Here is a 24,119-nt window from a genome sequence, read left to right on the forward strand (position 1 = left end):
GTGGGACTCAAACTTACACACTGCACCCCTTCCCAAACTTCTCCTTGGCCTTAGGCCACGTTTTTGCAGAGACATTAATTGGGATCCTTCTTAATCTTAACAAACCACCTTCAGAAGCATGCTTAAAAGTTAAGTTGGATCAGATGGAATGTCTAGTGTCTACCTTTCTCCATAAACCACATAGTCCTAGCAATGCTTACTTGATGAATGGCATGATAGTTTAGTGATAGTAGATAGTAGGGATGGTGTAGAATATTCGCAAAATTGGATTTGGTATCAAATTCTGGGATAATCTGCAAGTTTGTCTCATCATCAAACAGGCTCCCACTCTGCGTGCATTCACGGCTGTTAGCGACACTGTATTATTATTATTATTATTTTTTAAAAGTGCGGTGAGAATTACATAATTTTGTAATCTGCTGTATACATTATATAGAGTAGCACAAGGAATAACAGAAAATTATGTAATTTTTCAGAAAAAAAAAGAAAAAAGAACTGAGAGTCGCAATAACTAGCAGAACACAATTTATAGCAAATAGGAACTGGCAGCCTATTTGATTAATTGAAAAACGGAACGGAATCAGATAGTGAACCCCATCCCTAGTAGATATTAAGTTCTGAGTGGAATTGGTAGCCTAAAGTTGCATTTAGCTTATGATGGGCTCCCAGTTTCAGCACATGTATCTGTGTAGATTTCAACATCAACTGCTGTTTTTGCATATAATTGTATAATGTCTTTGACAAGCACCATATGACAGATGTTCTACAGATAAAAATAATACAGTTTTTATCTGTAGAACATTTGGCATATGGTGCATCCTTAGAGGTGAAAAATCATTTCACCTTTATTTGAAGTGGTGGTAGAGCAGCTAACCTATAGCCCCTAAACTACTGCTACTAAGTAATCCCACTGACCCCATTGGCTCTTCATTTGTGTAACTAGTTGAGGCTCTCAGCCATTAGATCTTGTTCCAGTGTTAGTCAGGATTGATTTAATAAGCAAATGTTTAAATTTCATTTGATGTTTTCCCCATGAGCATAATTAGCCCTAAACCATCCATATTTTCTTTTCTACTGCAAATACAATCAGTAAGCGAAGGTTTCAAAAGTTATGTTTATGTTTTCAAGTTGGAAATAAAACATTGCACAATAGAATTGAAGTAAGGCAATTTGTGTTGCAAAACACTTTGTTTTAATTTTACTGAACTGAGTAAGTTAAACTAGATATCTGTGATTGTTTCTATTCATTGTGGTCTTTGAAGAAATCCCAGGGCAATCAGTTAGCAGGTGAAAATACATCAAATGGGCTAGAAACAAGAAAACTATAATTAAGTAATGTGATTGTTCACTTCAGTGCCATGAAGATTTCAGACTGTACATTTGTCTTCAAGTTATAGCTGTAGTTGGCCATGAATTGTGGGCTTGTTGATACTACTATACATTTACAAAACAAACTGATCACTTGATGCCCTTACATTTCATTTGTTTTGAGAAGCCTTTGCCCTCGGATATTTTTAGGCTGCAGTACTATGCGTTTGTGCAGCCTGACCCTGTGCATGTTTGTTTGGAAGCAAGTGCCACTGAATTCAATGGAACTTATTTCCTTGTAAGTGTGCAGAGGAATGCAGCTTTACGTGGCATCAGTCAAGTTGAATGTAGCAGGTCTTCTGTATAAGTGTATATAGGATCAGGCTATTAGTCTTTTCGTAATCTGATAGAGTATTGTGCAGAATATATTTCCTTTTAAAAATACCTAGCCCTTTAGCATTTATCATCTGGGACTTGAATATGCAAGCTTCGTAATCAGCTGTGTGAAAGCATAGAGCATTCTTCAAATGATTTGGCATAAGTTAAGGATTTTGAGTATGTACTTGGGCAAGGACACAGCCTCCGTTCTCTTTATTGTCGTAAACATTGTATTTTAATTTGAAACCATCATTGGTTGAACAGCTGCCAAATGTGTAATTTGCCACTGATCTAACAGTATGAGCAGGTCTAAACATGCACAGTAATAAGAAAGTTGCCAATCTTTTGCTTGTATCTGTGGATACCAAAAACAGCAGAACCAGTTCAGGATACTAGAACAGAATGTAGAACAAAATCTTGCTGTGCAAGTTTCCAAACAATTACCCTTATAACCTTTTAAAAGATTCTTGTGTTTTCCTTGATTTTTGTAACTCCTGTTGTTCTAAACAGCTTTCACATTCTGTCCTGTTTTGTCTTTGTGTTCTGTTTGCCCAGCATATACAGCAGTGATGATGAGGATGAAGACCTGGAGGTGTATGACCATGACTATGATGGCCTGCTGCCCAAGAGTGGGAAACGTCATTTAGGAAAAACGCGGTGGACCCGGGAAGAGGTAAACAGTGGCCCATGTCTTGAAAACTTAGGACAGACAAAGTGATGTGCATAATTAAAGCTGTAGAATTCACTACTGAAAGGTGCAACACTGGCTACCAACCTGAATGATTTTTTAAAAGGTGGATTAGACAAAATTAATTGCAAATAAGGCTATCAGTGGCTACAGGTCATGATGGTAATATTATCTCCAGGATCAAAGGCAGCATGTCTCTGAATAGTGGAGAGCACAAGTGGGGGAGAGTGCTATTGTGCTCATGTCCTGCTTTTGGGCTTCCCATAGGCATCAGTCCACTGTAAGAACGGTGCTGGATTAGATGGGCCTCCGATCTGATCCAGCAGAGCTCATGAAAGGTGTGGATAAAAATTCTAGACTCATTTGTCAGGGACTTCCTAAGCACAAGAATGGAAGCTGATTCTTGCTAATAAATATGCGACTGAACATTTTTAAAATTTCTCAGAAGCTGCCTTGAATAGGCCTGTGACTAGAAGGGAGGGTTTTTTGTTATAAATAAATACACTAAAAACAAAGGGAAATACCCAATTAAATTCACTGGGGGGGGCATAGCAGACTGCTGGGGGCGGGAGGGAAAGATTGTTTGTGCAAGCTTCGTTGGATATAACCCAAACACCACATTTTGAGGGGAAATCTTATTTTAAAAATGACAGATATAACTAGTTCACTTCAGAAGCAGCTCACCTGATGGGATAGGGCCACAATGTTCTCTTTCTGGCTGTTGTGTCACTGCAAGGCAGGCACACTGGCGGAGCCAATCTGGTGCTCCTTCTGGACAACCTGCATCAATCTCCCTGACACCTCACCTTTCCCCCCTCCTCTTGGTAAACCGCAGTGACGTACCTTTCAGGAAGTTACTGTGGAGGTTCTGCCTTGCTGGGAAAGCCTTTTCTGGTGAACTTCATTGCTTACCAAGTAGCTTGTCCCATATGGCCATCAGGTATTTTTGGTGCAGCCACTGTGGCATAGAATTGGAGATGAGAACAGATGGGGGAGAAACAGGAACAGTGCAAGTGGCTGCAGTAAGAGGAAGATGTATGAGAAGCATTGATGGATTCATATCCCTACACACTCCTGGGATCCTGAGGATTACAGCTTCTGGGGTAAAGATGATGGGCAATGTGCATCTCCCATTGGTTTCCATGATTGTAGACCTTTCTCTGTTGAAGTCAACAGAGCAGTAATCACTCCATTGATTCATGTGGAAAGGGAAAGGGTCTTGGGCGGGATGCATCCACCACCTCCTATTGTGTTGTGACTGAGGTTGTATTTGTAGCCATTTGTAGGTAAAGATCTGTATGTGACAACTGGTCAGCTATGCAGTACAGGTGTGAAAACTGGGGTTACCCACCTGTTCCGAAGTTTACTGAAGACCTTACTGAACGTTATTTGCTATATAAATTTATTTGTGGATGGATTACAGTGTTTCATACGGTTGGGTTATAAGATGACGAAGTATGAACATTTTACAAGTCACACTTTCGCTCTGTTTGTTTAATGTTAGTGCCAATTCTTGTTTCTAACGGTTACTGCATGAGGAACAAAGACAGCAACATCTTGCAGCACATGACTGAGCACAAACTATTGACCCCTTATACATGGGCTATCAAGCTCCAAGTGTTGTAGGAATAGCTAGAGGGGGCTTGCTTCCATTCTGTTGATTTTCAGCAATGTCTAATAAGAAGGTGATACATACAAGGCAGTTAAAGAGTTGGAAATTACTAAGGCTGCAATCCAATACCTGTCTACCCAGAAGTAAGCTCCATTGGGTTCAATGGGACTTCCTCCGAGGTAAGTGTGTATTGGATTGCAGCCCAATTCAATCAGTCGCTTATAAAGAAAGGCAGATGCTGTTGTAAGGTTGATTCCTTACTAAAGACTTCAGGACTGTGGCTTGTATTCAATGTAGTGCTAAGCAGATTGTTCCATCAGTGCAAGGATTTTTCCGTTGCGCAATGGAGCCATCTCCCCCCCCCCGAGCTCCCAGAATCTGCTCTGGAGTTCCCCCAGCCGTCTAGGGTAGATCTGGGGGACAGCACAGTCTGCATGGGGGGTAGGAGGAGGGAACCCCACTGTGCTGACACTAACCCCAGTGCTAGCACAAAAAGTTAGTTGAATACTGCCCCACTTGTTTAATACATACTCCAAACCAGTGGGAACAACTGTTGCTTCTGAACAACTGAATTGCACCTCTAGAATAGCAACTCTTTAGAAATCGAAGAGCTAAGATACTGAAGAACTATTTATTTACTACCCAGTTTTGTTTTCTTTTTTTTCAATAATTTTTATTCAGATTTTCATAAAACATACAAGACAAAATCATAAAACATTCAAAGACAAAAAACAAAATCAAAAATAGTTAAACAAAAAGAAAAAAAAGAAAAAAAAAAACAAAAATAAAAAATAAAGAGTAAAATATTGACTTCCCATTTGTCAAAGATCAAATCAGTTATAAGTCTATAATATATAACAATCCTGTCTCTTAAGTCATATTATAAAATCACTTTCCTCCAGTAGTTATCTTACTTAATCATCAAATCTCATAAACATTACTTTATTCTTTCCACAAAAAGTCAAAGAGAGGTTTCAATTCTTTAAGAAATATATCTATCAATTTTTTTTCCAGATAAGCATATCGATTAATCCATCTCATTACTAATTATGATAATCTTATTGTCATAACCATAGTCAAAATAAACATTTCAATTAATCCATCACATCAGAATCTGTTAGGTTCAGTAATTTCAGTAGCCATTGTTCTATTATCCCTATTAGTTCCATTTTCCATCTTCCATCTTCAGTAGTCTTGTTAAGTCCAGTAATTTCAGTATCCAATCTTCCATTATCAGTATTCCATAATAATCTTGCTGTCAAAGCCATAGTCATATAGTAAGAGTCTGATGGGAATTACCTCTATCCCAAATATTTTCTTGCCATCCATTCTGAATAGGTTGCTGAAATACTGCTGTAAAATCATATCTCTGTTCTTTTTTTCAAAATACACTGGGTCATCTCTTGAAAGTTTTTCCATTGTCACATGGCTGCAGTTAATTCCATAGATTTTCTCTATATTGGGCTCCATCACATCATTCCAGTCCAGAAGATTATCCATGCCATTGATAACTTTATCTCTAGAATCTTCATTAATTTCTTCAGAGATAACATTGAGTTCCAAACAATAGATTTTATTTCTAAAGTCCATAGACTCCAAATCTTGTTCCTGTTCCACGTTTGTTCCAATCTCCGGGATCTCCTCTCTCACAGGGACCCCTGTTCCAGTCTCCAGGGTCTCCTCTCTCACAGGGACCCCTGTTCCAGTCTCCAGGGTCTCCTCTCTCACAAGGACCCCTATGTCTTTAATCTCCTGTGTCTCCAAACAATAGATTTTGTTTCTAAAGTCCATAGACTCCAAATCTTTTTCCTGTTCCACGTTTGTTCCAATCTCCGGGGTCTCCTCTCTCACAGGGACCCCTTCCAGGGTCACCTCTCTCACAGGGACCCCTATATCTTTAATCTCCTGCTTCATTTTACTCAATTCAATTTTCAGCTCCTTACAACCCTGTCGCAGGTTTTGTTTCGTTATCTCAATCTCATCCATTATTTTCTGAAACATAGTTATTTCCAGCTTCTCAGCCACTTTCTTAATTGCCATTTTAAAAGAAAAATATAGGAAAACCACTTCTTATTTCAGCAACCATTGGGTTAATACTCCAAACTTGGTGACATCACAGTATAAACAGAGCAGACAGCCTTATCTCTCCATGCTTAAGTAAACAAAATGCAGTTCCCAGGATCGAAACAATTAATGGCGGTCGTCAGGAAACAGATTCGTCAAAATAAAATAGACCAAAAAGAGAGTAGTCTCAGACAATATAATATTCTTCAAAATAAAAATCTGGAATAGAAATCCCTCTTCTGTGTATATCTTTAGAATGCAAATCCAGGACAGCTTTTTGCAACAAAAACAGAGATAAGCTATTAATTAGTGAGTAGCAGAGAGAAGTTATGGCTCCCCAGTGAGATGTCAAAAACCGATCAATCTGGCAAATCTCTTTTAAACAGCAACAATTTAAGTCAAGTAAAAGAAAAATATAGAAAGAAGGGTGCTTGCCTGTTAGTGCGTTCTCTCTTAGAAGATAAGATGAACGTTCGCTTTATCAGATAGAGCTTGTTGTTGAAAATCCGTCCCACCTTCGTCGGCTGGACCTCGTCCCATAAATTAATGAGATCTGGTCGTCCCAACAAAAATAGGCTTTGAGGTTAATCTCTTCGTTTCTCCCTACCCGGGAGAAGTTTAATCAGTCAAAAAAAAAAAAATCTGACTGATATATCTGAATAAGCTTCTTTTGAGGCAGGAGCCCGTCTCAAAAGCAGGCACAGGCTAAGTCACCCTTCCCGGAAGTCTCTACCCAGTTTTGTTTTCAATGTTATCTCCTTTTTGGAAAGCTAACAGTACAATCTTATACCGTTCAGCTCTGTACCTCAGAATTGAGTCTCGTTGCTTTTAATAGATATTATTGGTAGAACATTGTATATAGAATTGCAGTCTAAATGTAAGAACTTGAGTGCTTTGCAATGCAATCCTATACATGTGTACTCAGAACTAACTCCCAGTGAGTGGGGCTTACTCCCAAGTATGTGGATATAAGGATTGCAGCCTCAGTTATTTTAAGTCACTCTAATGACTGTAGATTTAGTTTCCATCCAGTTTTTATAATACTGTTTTGGCTTGATTAACATGATGACCTGATGTTGTTATGTAAACATTAGCAGGTCATTTCCCAAATGTAAATGCTTAGGCTGTTTATTGCAGTATTCTGAACCTTCCTAAATAGCCTTTTGGCCTAGTGTTGTGCTCCCTAAACTTTTGATAAAGGTTTTTGGGACAAGACAGCAGTTCTCAAACAATTTTGCTAGATTAGTAAATTGGTTGTCAGTGAGACTATTCAGAAATAGATTAAGACTACTTGGAAATAGATTGCTGTCTTGCTGCTCAATCAACAAACCAATTACGCATGTACTTTAATATAATGGTGGTCAGGAAGGGGGTCAGTTGAAACATTACACCCTAACTGCAAGTGGAGGTCACTGAAAAGTGTTTCTACATGCACGTTCTCCATGTGCTTGGGATAATGTTTGAAAACACTATTGACCCAATTCTATAGAGTGTTGAGCTTGGAATGGTGAAAGCTGCATTTGAATCCTTGCTCAGTCGTGAAGTGCATTGAGTGGCTTTTGTCAAGTCACTGTGGGTGAAACTACATGCTATGATAATGATGCCAAAACCACCTATACGTTGAATTCTCCGCTTTCATAACTTTCAGTAAAAGTTACCAGTCCACTGGCATTATCACATAGTGCATTGGTGTACCTTTAGCCCATGATGCAGGGTGGGGAGCAGTGACATTAGACCACAGATAAATTTCATTACTGTACATAGAATGAAAAGGACAACTCAACACAGGGTTGCTGCTAGGCCTGCATGTATCATAATGTGTCATTCTCATCCTAACTTAATTTGCTAGGTTGTTGTAAGGATAAAATACACACAGGCATGTGCTTCTTGCAGGAGAGGTGGAATATAAAGGTAGCAAGTGGGATCTGCAACAAAATGTTACAGTGCGGAGGATTCCTGTTCAGGATGCCAGCTAGCCATGCCATCTTTCAAGTTTCATTCTGTTCTTTTCACCCCACCTCCTTTCAGCAATTAGTCAGCTTTCCATTGCCACTGAGTATGCTCAGTCCTTATTGTGAAGTTTTGGAGTTCCCTTTTCCTCATGTTCCTGCTCCCCAATCTTTTTTAAATTCTACAAACCTTAGGTTTTCCACAAACTTGCTGATACCCCCTTCTTGTATATGATTAGTACATAATGATAATGTCATCCAGGATAGTACCTCAATATTCATTTATAACACAACAGATCATGACACTATACCAGTCTGATGGTGTACTAAGCAGTTCTAAGCATTCGTGAATAATATATTAGGTCATACATTTGATATCAAGCTCTAGCTTAACTTATTATAGGTAGCCTGTGATACTGAGTAAGTGCATAGGATTGCTGTCTCATGTATCAAGATACTTTGAAGTGATTTTTAAGAAGTCTAATGAATTCAGTTACTCAGATTTGCTTTGACTTCTGTGGCAAATTTCTGCATACAGTATGCTGATTGTGAAGACTTCCAATCTTGGTTCAAAATTCCAAAATATAAAACAATGCACTGTTTCAGTGAAGTTGCAAAATCCTGCTAACAACTCATTAAAAATGTACAACATATGTAGGACAACCAATTTAAAGATTTCCCTTTCCATGTTTGTGAATAGCAAAGTGGCAGTGATAATCAGTAATGCATAGTATTGATTAAAAACAAAAAGCAAGTAACTTGGAACACACATTGCCTTTTCTTGAAATGTCTTAGGATGAAAAGCTAAAGAAACTTGTGGAGCAGAATGGCACAGAAGATTGGAAAGTTATTGCCAATTTCCTTCCTGTAAGTAGGCCTCATTTTCTGTTTATAACCACACATTTATCAGTGGGTGAGAGCAGAGGAGGTTGTTTCAGAATTACAGAGGGGGACTTAATACAATTATAGCAATTTGGGAGGCTTGCAGGACTTCACCATGTATGCTCACATTTAAATGTATTTCTTTAACTTCTCATGAAATGGAGGAAAGAAAAATGTTAAAAACCTTGGGGGGAATTCTATGTACAACAGATGGTTGGTACATCATGTATATATCAATGGAACAAAAAAGTGTCAGTGCAGAATAGATACGGGCTTTGATCTATGGTTGTTGCTGCTGCTTATTAAATGTACAGTATTTTGATGCAGTTGTTGATATGCAGCCGGTAAAGTTTATTATATATTTATTTTTAACTAATAGTGGGTATGTTAGGATGCAACTATACTTGTATCTGTGTGCTAGCTGCAATCGAAAATTAAAATGCTATAACTTATGAAAAGGTGCAGATGAAACAGTCAAAGTATCCAGCTCTTCCTTCTGAAGATCCACATTGCAGTTTTATATCTATCAGTGGCCTTATCTTTGTTATCTTTGTGTGATGGTGGTGTAAGCAATAAAATATAAAGATTACTTGTGCTGTAAGCACGTATGCTGATTTATAGTGCAAAACTACAGACTCAAAAGTACATCTGTAAGACATTATTTAACAAAGTTGCAATTTTTCTTGCAGCTGTAACAATTAGGTAATAATTGGTTGGGGTTTTTTTGTGCTGTTAGAATCGGACAGATGTACAGTGCCAGCATCGTTGGCAGAAGGTACTAAATCCAGAGCTTATTAAAGGTCCATGGACTAAAGAAGAAGATCAACGGGTAAGTAACAAAATGATTTTAATGTAATTACTCCATCAGCATTAAATGTTGGCTGTGGCCAACCTACATCCATTTGTGCTGAAATAATATCTGCACTTAATTATACAACAACGTGGAAATAAACTGAGATTATAAATGATATTTACAACCCTTAACATTTCTTTTGTCATCCAGCAGCACTTTAATTAATGCTAAAGTGAACTGTCCACATGAGTGGTGTAGTGTAGAGTGGTTGAGAGACTGAGCTATGAACCAGGAAGTCCTTGACTTAGGTCTTAACCATTATCTCATTAGATAGCCTTAAAAGCAAGCCAAACTCTTTCAATCCCAATCCGCCCATCATTAATTTGGGGATAAATATACGAGGGTTGCTTCCAAATGATCTCTTTATTTAGCATTGTTCCTGATTTGCTTGCAAGGAGGTTAGACAACATTGACTATTTATTGAAAATTCATTCTTATTTGTTTGTGGGGAGATCAGACAACATTCCCTCAAGCTCTTGCCTCCATGAAAGGGTTATCCTTCACTTTCTCATGTATTGTCCCTTTACTTTCCTTATCGCAAAAAGACTGATTCTAGTGGGTTTGATGTGCACCTGAAAATTGTGACAGTCTAGAAGTGCCTTAAGACATAAGTAGGAAACTTTTTTTTCTACACAACTGCCTTTGTTTTTCCCTGATAATATTTGAGCCCATTTTTACCCCTGTTTTTCTTTCCAATTGATACAAGCCTACTTACAACCGCTGTTTTAAGGGTTATTGAAACGATGCATATGAAGTAGTTAAGGAATTTAGGGAAAGTGCTATTGTTATTTGTTACTACTGCCAATAATAAATTATTATTTCTGTTACTCCTCAAGAAAAGTGCTTTTGAGACTCTTGATTAGGACTACAGTGTTTATCAGTTAAAAACCTTTGAAACAATTAAAAAGGTGGCATCAGTTACAGCTGAATTTTTTAAAAATACTTTTTTTCTAAAAAACTTTATTGAAAAACACAGACAGACACCATTTTAGAAGAGACAATCCTCCTCTTGTATAGCAGGGTATACATCTTCTAAGATGATGCCTTCTATGGCATGTGTATGTCTTCCAAAAGCAAATACATTTTTTTCTTTCAGAATTATTTATACATGTGCAAATCTATAACATACCTCTGTTCCTCAAAAACTAGTCTCATTGGGTTTCATGATAAATGTGTGGTTACCCTGTTAGCACAAGGACTTCAGCTTATCAAATGGGACTTCTGTTACTTTCTGTGCATGCCCATCACCCTGCCCCCCCAAATCTGTTCTGGAGGGTTAAGGGAAAACCCAGAACAGATTGCAGGGAGACGCACAGGGAGAGGAAGTCTCGTTGCATAGGCAAAAGTCCTTGTTAATGGGATAGCTTTGTTGGATACAACCCATTGTGTTCAATAGGGCTTATTCACCAGTAAGTATTATTTAGAAGTGCAGCACCTTGCGGTACAATCTTAATCATGTTTATTCAGAAGTAAGTCCTGTTGAATTTAATGGGGCTTATTTCCAGGTAAATTGAGTTAGAACTGCAGCCTTAATCAAGTGAAAACATATGATTAACCACCTATGATTTCTGTAGTCACATCATAGCACTAAAATGCTATGAAGCAAAAGAGAATAATTGCAATTTGGTATAACACTTAAAAGCTAGAGGTGGCTTTTCTTGTGCTTTTCTGAAGGTGATAGAGCTTGTGCAGAAATACGGCCCCAAGCGCTGGTCTGTCATCGCTAAGCACTTGAAGGGAAGGATCGGGAAACAGTGCAGAGAACGATGGCACAACCATTTGAATCCAGAAGTTAAGAAAACCTCCTGGACAGAAGAAGAAGATAGAATTATTTACCAAGCACACAAGAAATTGGGAAACAGATGGGCAGAAATTGCAAAGTTGCTGCCTGGACGGTAATAACAAGGAATAGCAGTTTAAAGGAGAGGCTAGGGTGGAGGTGGGAGATTGATGAGACTCTTTCCCTTTTGTCATCTTCAGCAGAACAAATATAGTGCATGTTAAAGGTCAAATTTTGGCTACTAGTAAATAAATTTATATGAGTGCAGGGTTAAGCTAATTAGATAAAAGTGTTTTGTATTTTATAAGTTGATAATAAGCTATAGCTATTAACTTTTAGCTTTAATTGCAGGGGAAGTTTTCTAAATTTTATCTGGTCAATGAAACATGCAGCGTCAGGAAGGTATTGGAGGTCCTCTCTGAAGGAACGGGGCAAACATTTGTTTCAGATTATTTACGGCTGAGTGAATCCCTGGTGACCCAGAAAATCTTACCAGATGATCGTGTGGAACACTTCATAGATGTTACAAAGAAGGAAGGAAGCAGGTCTTCCTCATTTCTACCATAATAAGGGTTGTGCGGGACTCGCTGATCTGTCATGTGGAGAGTGCTTTGATCCCTCTATCGAGAGAGCCATCTCCCACTACCCATGTTCCCATAGAAGTGAGGAAAGAGGAATCATAACTGACTTAGTACTTCCTGTTTTTACTGCTTTGTAATGCACAAAGCACCATGTAATGAACAGAAACTTTATTTTGCATAATATGAAAGCATAATTATAAAGTAATAACTACAAAAAGAATAAAATTATTATTATGTTTATCATAATCTGAGTCCTCTGAAGAACATGGCAAAACAATAATCTGTTTATTCTTTGAAAAAAGTCTTCCTTTTGCTGAGTATGAACATCAGGGTCATACAAGCCCTAACAAGCTCCGTCCCAAGACTTTGGAAGGTATCTGAGATCCACACTAGATTGGATACAGGAGATTTGTGATCAGGATCTCCCACTTTTTAAACTTAACAGCCCTATGGAACTGCTTTGAAGGAAAGTGATGCTCTAGGAGAGAGTGTTTAATGCTTCCTTGTTCTTGCCCTTTCCCAAATCTAAATCCTCCACTCCCTAAAGCTGTTAAATCCACTAGCATAGGTTGGGGAGAGAATTCCACACATTATTGTTGAGGTGTTTTTAAAAAGAGAGCTCACAAACTGTTTAGGATTAAGGACTCATGCATATAGCCTTCAAATGAGCTCCATCTTGAGATAACCAGATACAAAGCCTGAATCTAAGAAGAGCAAACCTGTTTGCAAAACTGACCATGTATCAGGTTTCAATTTTCTAGATTATTGCTTGGAGGTTTGCTTAGAGGGTGACCCTTTAGCATTGTCTCCATGCAACTGTGGAATGTTGCAGCAGTCTTTTTGGAACGGTAGCATTTCAAAAGCTGAAGGGTCTAGCACACCAAAGATCAGGAATGAGATACAACTGAAGTGATTAATTTCTCCAGGTGGAATATAAGTAAAAGAAGGGCACTAGGAGCTGACTTCAAAATTGAAATCAGGAATGCAAGGAGACTTGGTTTTATGTATGTCACTGTTTTACCTATTTAATTTTTGTTGTCAATTAAAGCAGTGGAGCACTGTTGAAATGGAGTGTGGATAGTTGCATATTTTGACAACAGTAAGAACCAGTCTGTTGTGAACTTACAGCAGAAGTTCAGGCCATGTGAGCATAATGACGTATTCCAATAAAAGCTCCATTAAAGCTCAAAGGAGATTCCTAGGTGATTATGGAAATGTTGTATGTTAACTACTGTCTCCTGCCAGTTAACCTTAATTATGCCTGAAAATTGTATTTGTACATTTTTTCCCCCTTCACTTGCCTATGTTTTTCTGCAGAACTGATAATGCTATCAAGAACCACTGGAATTCTACAATGCGGCGAAAGGTTGAACAGGAAGGTTATCTTCAAGAGTCTTCCAAAATCAGCCAGCCTTCAGTAGCCACAAGTTTTCCGAAGAATAACCATTTGATGGGCTTTGCCCACACTCCACCTTCGGTGCAGCTGCCAGCCTCCACCCCAACCCCAGCTACCAGTGACTACTCCTATTACCATATTTCTGAGACACAAAATGTAAGCTGATAGAAACAATTCAATCAGTTGACAGCTAGAACTCCCAGTAACTGAGATCTTGTAACTGCCATCCATGGCCATGGCAGAAATGGAGAAAAGGAGGCTACTTTTAATACCTATATTATGCTATATCTTACTTTTGCATGAGGTTCCCAGTGGTCTCTTGTCTGAGCGACTAATCAAGACCATACCTGCTTAGATTTACTCACCTTGCAGCATCAGCTGTTCCTAGACCTCCTATTGGCGCTGGGCAGGATGCTAGTTAGAATTTGTCAGTAGAGACACAATGGCTGTAATCTTAACCCTACTTAACTGTGAGTAAGCCTCACTGAATTTAGTGGGGCTTATTTCTGAGTAGACATAATTAGGATTACAGCCATAATGTTGGCTTCACCTTTTCTTAAACAATGGGTGATATGCAACTAAATCACTGAAATTCAAGTAGTACAAGTCAATTTATTTGAATAGCTTTACACTGGATATCACCCAGTGTTTTTAATTTTAAATCCATGAAGCTGGCTCAATATTTTTTAAAAAATTGGATTCCTATAACAGTGATGTAAATATGTAGCTGTGAGCTAGACTTGCCTGTTCTCATATTTTTGTGGGAAAGCATTTTTAATATCTTAATTTTAACAAGAAGTTGAAAGTAATCATTAAGCTTTTGTAATTTCTCTGTGGGGTCTAAACCTGTAGCATTCTCCTGTTCTAGACTTCCAGTGGTTTACAAATTGGCTGCAGGTCAAGTAAGTAGTTATAGCTAATATACTATAAGTAGTTACGAATACATGGTCATCATTTATTAGATTATGTGAATCTAAAGAAATTTATAGTATTAATTATCCCAAAGCCCAGCAGGACCCATATCTAAATATATGTAAAATGTAATTATTTTATTACAGAATACTGTAATCCTTATGATACATGGTTAAATTTGATAATACAGGGAGAACCCATTCAGAATTTTGCCAGTAAATACAAAATGTCAAACATTAGAACATGGATGAAATTTAAGCACATGTTCCTTATCCTTTTAGTTTTGTATTACATCACTTGAGGTGTCTTCTTAGCACCATTTAGCTGTTCTTGATAGCAGAAACTAATGCGGACGTATAGTTAAGCGTTCTTACATGAGACATAAGAAGTAGCATCACATGTTGTGTTTTCATGTGAGATAATTTAACTAGTCATTTCCCCCAACCTTTAGAACTGATGGGCAGATTATAACACAGTCCACAAGCCATCAGATCTACTGCATGTACAGCTTCCCCATCCTTTCCTTATGTTCTCTCTCATTGTTAAATGTATGGGGAAACCGTCTATGTGGTGGGTCTGAAGGGTCATGGTCTGCATTACAATGCACCAATCAGTTCTAAAGGATGGGAGAACATGTCTTGTTAAATGCCTGCTGGAACAGACCAAAAGTCCCATCTAGTCCAGCATCCATTTTACAACAGTGACCATTAGGTACTTCTGGGAAGCCCATAAACAAGATTTATTTTTATTTTATTTTGCTTTCATGGAGAAGTAAAAATCATGTTGTGGACCTTTTATCTCCTTCTACTTTGAAATGTTTAGCCATCAACCCAACACAAGCGGTCATGATGCCATCTGTCTGTTTTGTTGTTGCTGTGGTTTATTAAATTTGTTAGGCATGTTTTTCAAGCAAGTCCCAAGGTGACTTATGGGAGTATAAAATATACAAATGAAAACTCAAATAATAAAAGAGTAAGTCACTCATGTAATACAGAAAATCAAAGCAACCCCATAAAAATTAATACAATAAATGCCTGCAAATTAATACATTAACAAAAAATTAAAAATTAGTAATTAATAAAAACAGTTACAGGTGGTGGAGGGTTGTTTTTTAATTGATTAATGGATGTTTACTACACTGTCAGTTGAGAACTCCCATTTTAAAGGGTTACTGAAATGGTTACATTTGAAATGAGATATCCATTTTATTTCAAGGAAATAAGGTTTGGTATAGGAAGTACATAGTGTGTTTGATGTTTAAGCCCATCACATTATTGGGAAGTATGTAAACTGCATGAATAATTTGGGCTGTCTTTGTCTTTTGGTCTAGGTCTCTGCTCAGATCCCATATCCAGTAGCACTTCATGTAAATATTGTTAATGTTCCCCAGCCAGCTGCTGCAGCTATTCAGGTAGATAAATTTAAGAATATTTTCAAGGGTCAATTTGCTATACATTTCATATGCAAGTTAGATGCAAATGCCTTACCTTCAAAAAAAAAATCAGGGAAAGCTACAGCTATGTATTGAACATAGCAGATGATGAAGAAGGGCCTGTGCAACAATGCTGGATAACCACATTTCCAACAGATTGGGTGCCAGCCTTGAGAATGCACACTCTCCCCTCACAGCTCTTCCACTCCCTGGAGCAAATTCTCCCCCACTTTGATGATTAAGCAGTTTGTCATCATTGTTCACAGCAATAAGAGCTAAGCAGGGTTTCCCCTATAGAAAAATCGGAAGCCCACAGTTGAAGTAGATTTCAGTTCCTGGTTTTAGAGAAACCTGGGTTAGCTTTCATCACAGTTACCACTGGTAAGATGAAGTGCAGTTAAGTGGGAGAGGGTGGAAGTTGCTCCAGAAAAGGAGGGGGCACTCGTTCCTGAGGATGGCATCTGATTTGCTTACCTTACCATTGTTAGCAGGTACCCACTGTTATGTTTGCACTGGTAGAAAAAAAATTGGACCATGGAGGAAATGTTTATTCATTTAAGTAAAAGATACCAGGGCAAACTATAATTATATTAACCAATGTCTGGAATGATTTCTTAGATTCCCTGATTGGTGTACAGGAAGCATCAAGAAAACAGGTTTCATGTTCTTCACTTAAATATCTGTGCAAACAATTCAGCAGAGATACCGAATTTTGTACAGTGGAAGAGCCTCTTGGGCTAATTTGGCTGTGATTCTGCAAGGTGGCAAGCCATCATCATCATCACTGTCATTTCAGCATCCAACCAGGCCTTTACCTTCTCTTTTCCCTTAACTCTTAATTGCAGAGACACTATAATGATGAAGACCCTGAGAAAGAAAAACGAATAAAGGAGTTAGAGTTGCTACTAATGTCGACTGAGAATGAACTGAAAGGGCAGCAGGCATTACCAGTAAGAATGTCACTGTGTGCTTGGATGGAGGGATAGCAGCTTTACCCCAGTGCTTCTCTCTCTCTCTCTCTCTCTCTCTCTCTCTCTCTCTCTCTCTCTCTCTCTCTCTCTCTCTCTCTCCCTCTCCCTCTCCCTCTCCCTCTCCCTCTTGTATTTGCCCTGTTCTCCTGACACTAATCAAGGCTCTATATTTCCATTTGAACAGGACAAAACATCACATCGTCCCCCATAAGCATTTGTTTCTCTTTCCCATTCCCAAATTACAGTAGTACATAATTTCCAGCATATTTATTTTTACGTACAAATTGATAGTAATGGTGGCCACTCACTATTACCTTTTCAGAAGAATAGTCCCCACCAGATTTCATACTGAAGGGGAATCTTTGTCTCTGAGAACTTTAAGAGACTGCGTATGATGAGAATGTAGTGCCTGCTTCTTACTCCCCCCCCCTGCTGTATTTCTTACCTTCAGCTATTGCACCCTTGGGCTGTGATCCTCAAGCCATTGTAGCAAATGTAGCACAAATCACCCCCCAAAATATGAGGGAGTGCCATTAAAAAGAGTACTACATACTCAACCCCTCAACCTCACCCCAAGCTTGGACTGGTTTTGTCTCCAGTCTGCTAAATCTGTGAGCACTACTGCATGGAAGTAGACCTGTTTTTGTGGACTAGCCACATCTCGAAGCCTGTCTACTTCATTTCAGAAAGCCGTGCTGCCTGTGCCACTTGTGGCACATGTACTGCAAGTTAGGAATAGGTCACCTTTAATTGGCTTGGGAGACGACTGCCCCCACCAAGTGGTTTAGGAATCACAGCCCAAGTAAAGTTGAGAATTTTTTTTGCATGTTTGGTAATGTTCCTCTATGAGGAAAGTTATTCTATAACCGCATGTATGAAACCAAAGCTGGCTATTACTGAATTTTATATATATGTACATACATACACTTAATATATACACACACTTACGTATTTCAGTGTGTTGGTTATGAAAAATAGCAAAGCAGCTGACATAATAAATTAATATGGGAAATGCAGAAAAAAGGGGGAAAAAACCTAGGTGATAGCCAGCAGGAAACATCTATGTATAATTAATTCATATTAATAATTAATTAATTTTTTACTTAATGATAAGCCAACTGTGTGCATGACATGTTAGTGTGGCCACTTCTAATTTTTAGTTGACGTTTTGCAATGTCTTCTCTTGCATGGTTGTACTGGAAAGAGACTTCTGTTAATTTGCTCTTCTGTTTTCCTAACCACGTTGATTTTACAGCCTTTTCTTCGCATTGGTGTAAGCTGTAGTGCTAGGCAGAGATAGGACAAAGGTGGGGAGGTATAAAACAAAACAAAAAAAGCAACTCTGGTATTTATCCAAATCCACAAAAATCAATAGAAAATTTACCAGTGACCTTAAATGTGATGCAGAATTTGACTTCTAATCCTTTAGGTACAGATTAGACTGAATTTTGCGCTAGGGAAATCCTGCATTCTTTACTTCCCACAACAACAAAATAGATTCATGCACTTTATGGACTTAGGAGGAACAGTGTATGCACGTAGCTGCATTGCTTATTATACTATAGATACTTATCCAGGATGCAGAGTTGTTGCACAAGATGAGGTAATGCCAAAATGAAAGCTATAAATTGGCTACCCTTTCAAACAAGCTGTTGCTGCACTGATGAAAGGAAACATCTTGACAACTGTTTCATAGGCATTAAGTGCTTAGATGATGCAACCACTTTTATCTTTTCCTTCAACAGCCATCTGACACCTTGTGCAATTTCATTGCTAAGTTCCTTCTGCCTCTTTCCTTCTTTGTGCTCTCTTCCCTCTCCCCCCACTTCCCCCCTCCTTTAGCCACAGAACCACACGTCAGATTACCCAGGATGGCACAGCACCACACTTGTGGACAGTACCAGAACTAGTGGTAACAGTGCACCCATTTCCTCTTTGGCGGAGCATCTTCATTGCATTCCATCTCCACCAGTGGACCATGGGTGTTTGCCTGAAGAAAGTGCATCCCCTGCAAGGTGCATGATCGTTCATCAGAGTAACTTCCTGGATAATGTTAAGAATCTCTTAGAATTTGCAGAAACGCTTCAGCTGATAGATTCCGTAAGTAGTATGATCATCTTCTAAGATGTGGCTGGTATAGGGCTGGAGACATATGATATTTCTTTATAAATTTGTTTTCTTATGTACTGTCTGTGTGTGCTTGCTTGTTTCTTTGTTTTTTACTGGAAAATCTGATATCTAGGATAAATTTTCACCATGGCCACCTGCTTACCAATATTTTAAGCAAATGGAAGGAGACATACAACCCTAGTCATATTTATACTTACTTGGAAGTAAGTCCTGTTGAAATAAATAGGCTAGTATTTCTGAGTAAACATGGCAGAACCAGGGTGTTTAGCCTAGCTTGTTGTTTGTGGGTTCCAGTATTTTTCAAGTACAGATCAACATTTGTCTGTTATAAGTATGTATAGAACCATTATTGTTACAGTTTTCAAGTTGCTTATATGTTAATCTTCAAAGAATAAATTTATTTTATATGAGCTGGCATATTTAAAATTGAATTTTAAAATTATTTCTAAATATGTGCCTTAAACAGTGAAATCAAACTGTACATTTTTGTGGCTATGGACACTTCTATATACCTTCCTGAATTCCTGCTTTTTTGTGGAACATTCATAGCATTATTGGTTTTCTTCACTGAAAACTTCGAGAAATTTTTGAAGAGTCTAAAACCTTAGTGTAGAACTAAGTTTGACACAGGGATCTTTAAGCACTATAGGGTGAAGCCAAAAGTTTATTGAAACAAATTCAATATAACAGCATCACATACTCTGCTTTACCCTTTTCACTAAAGAATCCTGACTCCTTGTTAAAGTAGATGGGTCACACAGAACATTTCTGTGTTAACAGACTGACTGAGCTGTTGGTAAGAGAGGGAAGAAGAGTTGCTGCTTTTCAAAATCCACCATTAGAATAGTTTGCTTTTAATGTTCACGCTTTGGGGTATCGGAACTGGGTCAAACTGACTTAAAAGAAAAATTGCTTTTTCTTTACTTTGTTTCCCTTTTATTAAAGCTGCTATGTTAGTGCTATACTTTTTATGAGGGGGCATCATACATTGTCTCATAGATTCGTGGCTTCCCCCATTGTTTTTAGGATCCTTCATCATGGGGTGATCTCAGCAGTTTTGAATTCTCTGAAGAAGCAGATACCTCGCCTAGCCGAGCTCTCTCAGGCAAAGCCCCACAGCTTCATCAAACAGAGGCCAGTGCATGTAGGCCCGAAGGACACCCTCTCTCAAACTTGAGCAAAACCATGTTGAGTCAGGAATCCCTTGTGTTGCCTAAGTCCTTGACTGGCTCAAAATGCGGCACAGCTCCGTTGGTCATTCTGCGCACAAAGAGAGGGCATCCCAGCCAATTAGCCAGTGGCCATAATAAGTCCTTCATACTTGCTGATGTCAGCAGCTCAACTCCTAAGTGCTCCCCTGTCAAAAGCCTGCCATTCTCTCCCTCGCAGGTAGAGCAAGATTTTTGCACAGATGTTACTAATCCTCAAAAGTCAGCAAGATGTTAACAGCATAGCGAAACTAATCATTGGAACAAATGACTAATTTCTGTTGCACTCATTGATTGCACTCCCATTTTTAATTTACTCATAGCTCTTACTCTTCACCATTGAGTTTAGACTGCCAACAATCTAACTGATAAATTTGCTTTTTCCCATGTGTCTCATTCTTGGTGGTTTTGAAGGGGTTGGTGGTTTCTTTGCTTTGCTCTTGCTTTTAATTCTTTCACCTAACAGAATTTAACATTTCTGTTTCCTGTAACCTTTCTTTTATTCAATCCTTTGTACACTGACTCTCCCAAAATTCAGACTAAGACAATGGGATCCAAATTATGCTACAAACTAACAAGTGATTTTTTTAAAATCAACATTAAATGATTAATGATGATATGAAAACATTTTTGATGGTATGGGTGGAACTATACAGTGTGATCTACAAACCAGTTCAGTGAATATACTTGAGCTATCTTCATCTCGTTGAATGGGCTAAGCAGATTTACAAGTGTATTGAGTTAAATGGTTTGTAGATTTCTGCTTAAACATGTAGAGTCTGAAACAGCCTACTGCGTTAATCACAATCTTTACAGCCAATGAAGTCTATTTCCTAAATTCTTCAGTAGCAGCCCCTTTTTGGTAAACTAAACATTACATCAAAGTAATAATTTTTAAAAGCTGTACTTGCTATACTGTGAAAGTAAAAACTATCACTTTTATTGTATAAAATGGGAATTGTGCGTGTATTTTTAAATCTAATTGCCATATTTCATGCCACATGTTTCAGTGGGTGATACCCTAATAAGTCATATTCTGAGTAGACCCATTGAAATCAATGAAGTTACTGAAGTCCATTAATTTCAGCGGATCTACTCTGACTTAGGTGGGTATTCCTCACTGACCAAGCTCCAAGGTTCGTTCATATTATTAGACATTCCTTGCAAAGGTAAATAAGTGCAGTGGGGTAAAACAAATATTAGTTTCTATAAATAATCTTTGAACAAAACGTAAGGAATATATTTGTATAGGCCAAGCACTAAAAACGCGAAACTTTGCTTTGGGATTATTGCAACCAAAATACTTACTGCCACACAATATGACACTACTGTTGAGGCACACAGTTTCACTGTGAGTCAGTAGAAGCACTCCTGTTAATTTATCTTCAGATTTCTTTTTTTCAAATTTTCTGGATTTGCTCAACAAGATTGTCTAAGAAGCCAAATCTGTACTTTACATTGTTTTGTTTTGTTTAATCTTTGCAGTTCTTGAACACATCATCAAGCCAAGAAAGTCTGGACCTTGACAATCCTACTTTAACTTCCACTCCCCTCTGTACTCATAAAGTCGCTGTCACACCTCTTCACAGAGACCAAGCATTTAAGACGCAGAAGGAAAATAATATGTAATTCCTCTTAGCTTATTTTCAAAAATTTGCACTTTTGCCATATTACTAGAACAGCAACTATTGACTATGAGCATGCACATTGATTTCTTTCACCCTGATCCAGAGTTTGTCAGGTTTTGGTGTGCACATAAAGCTTCTGTGTCTGTGAGCATCCCATTCATTTCAGTGGGGGGCAGCTTCACTTTGCACACTTGGAGCTGCCTCTTATATTGACATGAATGTGGTGGCCAGATAAGTAGGGTGGTTTTGTGGTGGCATCATAGTTTTTGAGCTAGTGAGGGGACCACACAGTCAATGCAGCTGTTTAGAGATATGTCTTATTGCTACCATCTTACAGTGGAACACTTTCTGTGCATATAACCTTATTATAACATAGATGCACTCTTTATCCACCATAAATACCTATATTAGTGAAAACTTATTTAAATGGCACTCTTCCATATTAAGTTTTTGGGCAGAGCAAGCCATACGCTGGCCAGAGAGCAGTGGAGTGGTGTTTGCGCTGCTGCTTGTGCTGGCCAGAGTTGAAGGTGAAGGAGATGTGTATCCCCATAGTATAGATGGGAGGTTGGAACTGGGGACTTTGCAGAACACAAATAAGCCATTTAACTTTGCAGTATTCTAAACCAGGATCACAGTAAAAAAAGATTCAAACTACTTTCTAATTTCTCTCTTTGTCTTTCCCCTTTGCAGCCTCAGCTTCAGAACTCCAGCTATCAAAAGATCAATATTGGAGAGCTCTCCAAGAACACCCACACCATTTAAAAATGCACTTGCAGCTCAAGAATTCAAATATGGACCTTTAAAAATGCTGGTAAGGAGAAAAGCCATGATATATATGGGATTTATAAGAGGATGCTACAAGGAGTTTCATGTTGTTTCAGTGCATATTTGTCTTGCTGTTTTAGCCTCAGACACCAGCTCACCTTGTAGATGATCTGCAGGATGTTATCAAACAAGAATCTGATGAATCTGGCATTACATCTGGCTTACATGAAAATGGATCTCCTTTGTTGAAGAAAATCAAACAAGAGGCAAGTTAAACCATATTTATTTAAGACCACTTTATTAAACTCAACTTACTTTGCCCAGAAATGTCTCTAAATTAATTCACTGACTGTGGCAAGAAACCAGTTTTGGCAAATTGATTTCAGAAAAGAACTTGCTATGCTTTACTTTTTGAGATCATCTAGAACTGAATCAAATTGTTTAAAGCTTTCCTAAATCTTAAATTTTTGGAAGCAAACAATATTGAATGAAGCATCCATAGAAATACATGAAAAACAATATAGGAAAGTAGATGAACCATAATATGTCACAGAGACAGCACTGATAATTCTGGCTTCCAGTTTCAGAGAAGGTCTTTGCTGCTATGGTAAAAGTATGTATTTGGTGCCTAGTTTTGTCAGATGAGATTAGATGGTCTTGGCCTTTACAGAAGTGTAGTCATTTGCATACAACAAAATACATCCAGCCTTGTAAACCAGTTTTTGAAAAATATATTGCACTATATAGCTCAGGATGCTTAAATGGACCCATTGGTTTTCAGTGGAATTTTCAGGAACCAGAAAGTTAATCAACGAAGCCTTAGAAATCTTTTTACACAATGCTATCTCATGTTATTTTTCACTGATGGCCAGTGTAACAACATATCTGCCTTCTATACTTCCAGGAGCTTAAATGTTTCTTTAAATTATCTTTAAAAATGGAATTAATGAATCCCGATTGCAAAAACTTAGTGTTATGTCATTCAGAGATGGACTATTCAAGAACTAATGTACATTGACAAAGCTAATTTCTGGTGTAGGCCAAGCTCATCCAGAAACATTTTCAGCTAAGCAGGCATAAAATATGTCAATTGTTGCCATTTGAAAGATGGCTCCACTTTCTGCTTGCAGGTGGATTCTCCAACAGGCAAAGTAGGAAACTTCTTTTGTTCAAACCATTGGGAAGGGGAAGGGTTGAATACACAGCTATTCACACATACATCTGCTGTGGAAGATGTGCCGGTATGTATTAGTAACATGAATCTTGTCTTACCTGTTTTTGTAGCATTGCATATTTGCAAGCAGGGGTAAGCAGGGTATAGCTCAGAAGCCACTTACATCTGGCTCATTTCCCCTGGCCCTGTTAACATGCGACTATGGCATCTTGCCTACAGACTGGGCATTCTGTCCAGCAAGGGATAGGAAACTTTTTCCAAAGAAAAGACCTTGGATGGAGCCACTTGCTTACTCATACCTGCTCCCCACCCCCTTCTAAAATGCAGGTGATACAAAAATGCATGACCCAAGGTGTGCATGTTGAAATCTTTTTGTTTATAACTCAAGCCATGTTTAATTCTTCC

At 38.3% G+C, this 24,119-nt stretch overlaps 1 protein-coding gene across 5 annotated transcripts in view; it reads left to right on the top strand.

Annotated features, from left to right (window-relative positions):
- The window catches only part of MYB (MYB proto-oncogene, transcription factor), a 43,908-nt gene that overhangs the window by 5,766 nt on the left and 14,023 nt on the right, over window positions 1-24,119 (top strand). For 3 of the 5 annotated variants that reach the window (XM_061623916.1, XM_061623915.1, XM_061623917.1), the window contains exons 2-14: window positions 2,242-2,359; window positions 8,795-8,866; window positions 9,618-9,710; window positions 11,409-11,629; window positions 13,413-13,647; window positions 15,734-15,814; window positions 16,681-16,785; window positions 18,649-18,906; window positions 19,963-20,325; window positions 21,630-21,769; window positions 22,466-22,586; window positions 22,681-22,806; window positions 23,671-23,781. In XM_061623916.1, the coding sequence (XP_061479900.1) occupies window positions 2,242-2,359; window positions 8,795-8,866; window positions 9,618-9,710; window positions 11,409-11,629; window positions 13,413-13,647; window positions 15,734-15,814; window positions 16,681-16,785; window positions 18,649-18,906; window positions 19,963-20,325; window positions 21,630-21,769; window positions 22,466-22,586; window positions 22,681-22,806; window positions 23,671-23,781 (2,044 nt within the window). The remainder of the gene's footprint in view (window positions 1-2,241; window positions 2,360-8,794; window positions 8,867-9,617; window positions 9,711-11,408; window positions 11,630-13,412; window positions 13,648-15,733; window positions 15,815-16,680; window positions 16,786-18,648; window positions 18,907-19,962; window positions 20,326-21,629; window positions 21,770-22,465; window positions 22,587-22,680; window positions 22,807-23,670; window positions 23,782-24,119) is intronic. The other 2 variants (XM_061623919.1, XM_061623918.1) reach the window with 1 other exon arrangement.

Source organism: Rhineura floridana, chromosome 4, assembly GCF_030035675.1.
Source record: "Rhineura floridana isolate rRhiFlo1 chromosome 4, rRhiFlo1.hap2, whole genome shotgun sequence".
Classification (NCBI taxonomy): domain Eukaryota; kingdom Metazoa; phylum Chordata; class Lepidosauria; order Squamata; family Rhineuridae; genus Rhineura; species Rhineura floridana.